Below are 3,910 nucleotides of genomic sequence, written 5' to 3' on the forward strand. Positions count from 1 at the left end.
TATGTGGTTGCACCCCATTTGTTTCATTATTGAGCCAAAAATACATAAACATTCCCACTTAAATTAAAAAATACACTGTTCAGTAACAGACTTCACACATATCAATCCTTACCATTAAAACATAAGGTTCATAGCTCTAATATCAGCGTAGAGTCCTCAATGTAGTTTTATAAGACGTAGTGAGTTGTAGTCTTTAGCAGTAGATCTATCTCTCTTGCGAGCACTCTTAGATAGTTGGAGCTACACGTGGTCAGCCACTCCTCTATTAATTTAAGAGCCACGCCCATTCAACATCACACTGGATTAATTTGCAGCTTTTTTACCCTCTCATTATCTCCTCTTGCTCTCCTCCTAAATTTTCTAACTATCAGGAAAAGGATAAGAATGAAGACTCCTAATAAAAAACATCCAGGTAACTAAAAAAAGACTCTTCATCATGAGACGATGCCATGATGTGTACATGTACATGTATATATTCTTAGATGTAAGTGTAATATATTTTATGTAGACATACATGGTTTTAGGTCATGTTTTGCCGTTTACATTTTTTGACTGTTGCAAATTCTGCTTTGAATAATAAATAATAATTATGCACACTATTAGAGGATACATAATAAGTCTATTCATTGCAAAATGAAATATTGCATAACATAATAACTTACAAGTATAAAATTTAATTTTCTTGATAGCAGTCTTTCAGGTGACTACTAGACCCCATTAAATTCTTAGGATGCTTTCTAAGCTTATGAAAAAGGCCTCAAGAAGGTAGCAAGGCAAGAAAATGTTTTCTCCATTGAAAACTTGACGTCCAACATGGCAGGCCAATTTTCTGTGTGGGTTGGATATACAGTACTTAAAAGTTATGAATATGCATATACTTACATGCATATCCTCTATTTTTGTGTCTTGAGTCTGGCTTTAGTCTCGTGCCCAGACTAGCCTGGCTTATAAAATTTATATTTAGGGTGAGCACAAAAATGAAAAACAATTAAAAATTTCAATGTAACATTTTATGAAGTTATTCTAATTACACATACATGTAAATGACTGCTTTTTGTCAAAATATAGTATTAATGGATCAAGTCTAATGACTGTTCATGAATTTCTCTCTGTCTCTCTCTCTCTATTAGTATAAAACAGATTCCATCTCCATTTATTCCTTCTCACTGAGTACGTCTGGTAGTTTTATTGATAAAATGAAAACCAGAAAGAAAAGGATATTGATTCTGTATGGGTCTCAAACTGGTACTGGGAAAGAGTTCTCCAATAGATTAGCAAAGGACTCATCTCATTTAGGACTACCAGCCATGACCTTTGACCCTGAGGACTGCACTGACTGGGTAAGGATCTTAATCATTAATTTGGATTGACATTACCCCAATGTTTTGTACATGCATTGGGTTATATGTAGATGCTACATGTACATCTACATGTATGTACATGTAGAAAACTTCTTTTAAAAGCTTTGCCTTTTAGAAGTCAATCTCCTTGTCACTTTATGCCATGTTTTCGTCAGATTTTTGGTATTTTAGTTTTTATTTGGTAGCGCATAACTGCAAATTTTTGTTAGTCAAAATTTCATCAATATAATGAGGCATTTTTGTTTGACAGAATTTTTGCTCCACGTGGGTGGTATGTGGATTTATAACAGAAACAACAAAAATTCTGTTAATGAAAATTAATTTTAACAAATTAAGATTATGACAAAAGTTTTGACTGATGAAAATTTGGAGTTGTGGGGGTTGCATTCTAGTCATACAGTATTTTCTCCCTTAGAAAGTTCATTCCACTAATGTTAGGCATTTATCTTCAAGAAAGTATGAATCATAGACTCTGAAATATCACTATTGATATTATACTGTCCAAGACATAATTTGTTCGAGCAGATTTTGATAAATTACGGGACCAAAAACACATGTACATGTACTGACCTTTTTGCAAATTCTTGAATTAAAATTTATTTCAGTGAAAATTAAAAGTGCACCAATCCACTGTTTAGGAGCTACTGTACCTTTAGCTCTGATTATTTGATTATTATCAATATATCTTTTATTTTATGTTGTTGTTAATCATAATATTGTACTACTTTATTTTTATATTAGGATGACCTTACTAGAGTAGGACAGGAAGTTGAAGGATCACTTGTTATTTTTGTAATGGCCACTTATGGAGAGGGAGAACCAACTGATAATGCTCAGGAATTCTTTGACTGGTTAAAAGAAACTACTGATAATCTTCAAGGACTAAAATATACGGTTAGCTCATCATTTTAAGTACTACATAAGTAGTGTAGAATGATGCATAATTACATGCACTTAAGTTACATGTACATGTACAGTACATGTTATTGTATCATTCTGTACTAGTATTGTTCATTGCTAAGCTATTGAGTGGTTGGGCTAGCACTGTTTGTATTTAACGCATGTTTTCTTTTAGCTTATTTATGAAATTTAAATGTTGTTTTCAATCCACCAATGGCATTGCATTTATTAGTGCTGGTATTACCGTAATTCTTCTAAAATTTCGCACCTCTAATTTCGAAAATAAATAATTTTTAAGCACTTTTATTTCCAAATTAATTCTAATTATTTGTTTTGTAAATTATGATGAAATTTCTTCCAATTTCGCCATTTCCCTCCAATTTCGACACTTGACAGCATTATAGCACATGGACCTGTGCTGGAAGAGGCCGAAAATCATGTCTAACTCACAGTGATGCCTCGAGCAGCACTCCACCAGACAGATGACTGCCATTAGTAGGCCCAAGTTCAAGATTCAGATTGTATTAGTCAACCAACAAAGAAGCATCGACAGACTTACAATATCTTGTCCAGACATGCATCTTAGTGCCTCCTATTTTGTCATAATTAATTGCTAGTTGGCCATAAAGGCTTAGTTTACTCTAATTATTCGTTTTCAAAATTTATTTATCAAAAGTGACTGTGGTGAATTTTTAGAAGAATTACGGTAGTTCTTCTGTAAACAATGATGTAATCATTTTTATCTAACATCATTACTTTACCTTGGGTGTGCGCCACTGAAGCTTATAGGGAGAACCTCAGTTTTTGTTGAAAATCAGGAAATGAAATTTGGAAGTTCAAATGGTGTGTTAATGCTTAGTAGTGACTTTTTGCTGACAAGAATAGTTACAAGACAAATTTGGTTGAATGAGTTATCACAACTATACTATAGTGTCAAATATCACACTGTTCTGCATAATGTACTGAAATAAATCAAAAATAAAACTTAGCATTGTACTAGTATATACTAAGATAAAGAAATATTAGTAATTATCACACTATTCTATTAAGACACACACATTTAACTACTTAACATAAATCTCATAATAACTAACAGGACTGTCTTCATCATCAAAATCAGCACACACCCTCAACTCAATATAGTCAGTAGTGGTATTGCTACCATAGTCTCTGTGAAACCATGGGATACCAGGAACATTACAACAAGGGGATTCAAGAGAGCCACAACCTTGACCATCCCATAGTGGATCAGATGTGTAGAGAATCTGCTATACTAGGAACACCTGATTCACAGAAGTAGTTATTACCAATAGAAGCTGGCACTGATACAGAGCTACCATTATTACATGGACATGAAGAGCCTAATTCACTTTGACCAGCAATGAATGACCAGACTTTTTGACGGGAAGGTCCTTGAGTGATACTAACACCATAAAAATCCTGAGCACTATTAAGACCATTTATAGAACCAAATATATATCCTGTTACTCTACCACACACCTGAGAATAACTGATATCATTAGATGGGAACTGAACTGATATGCAACCATTGTGTAATGTTTGTTTACCACAAGCTCTAACTCCTCCTGACTGGTACAGACCAAACCCAGAAGGACAGTTCTGTGTATCAAAAAGGGGTTTACTCCATG

The 3,910-nt window shown here is 33.7% G+C and overlaps 1 protein-coding gene across 1 annotated transcript in view; it reads left to right on the forward strand.

Moving 5' to 3' along the window:
- The first annotated feature begins 277 nt into the window (after positions 1 to 277).
- Positions 278 to 3,910, forward strand: part of LOC109586812 (NADPH--cytochrome P450 reductase-like) — a 9,520-nt gene continuing 5,887 nt past the window's right edge. Inside the window, exons 1-3 of the mRNA XM_020003025.1 lie at positions 278 to 412; positions 1,131 to 1,340; positions 2,103 to 2,255. Coding sequence (XP_019858584.1) covers positions 1,197 to 1,340; positions 2,103 to 2,255 — 297 coding nt within the window. The 5' untranslated portion in view covers positions 278 to 412; positions 1,131 to 1,196. The remainder of the gene's footprint in view (positions 413 to 1,130; positions 1,341 to 2,102; positions 2,256 to 3,910) is intronic.

This window comes from Amphimedon queenslandica, unplaced genomic scaffold (assembly GCF_000090795.2).
Source record: "Amphimedon queenslandica unplaced genomic scaffold, v1.1 AMPQUscaffold_12775, whole genome shotgun sequence".
Classification (NCBI taxonomy): Eukaryota; Metazoa; Porifera; class Demospongiae; order Haplosclerida; family Niphatidae; genus Amphimedon; species Amphimedon queenslandica.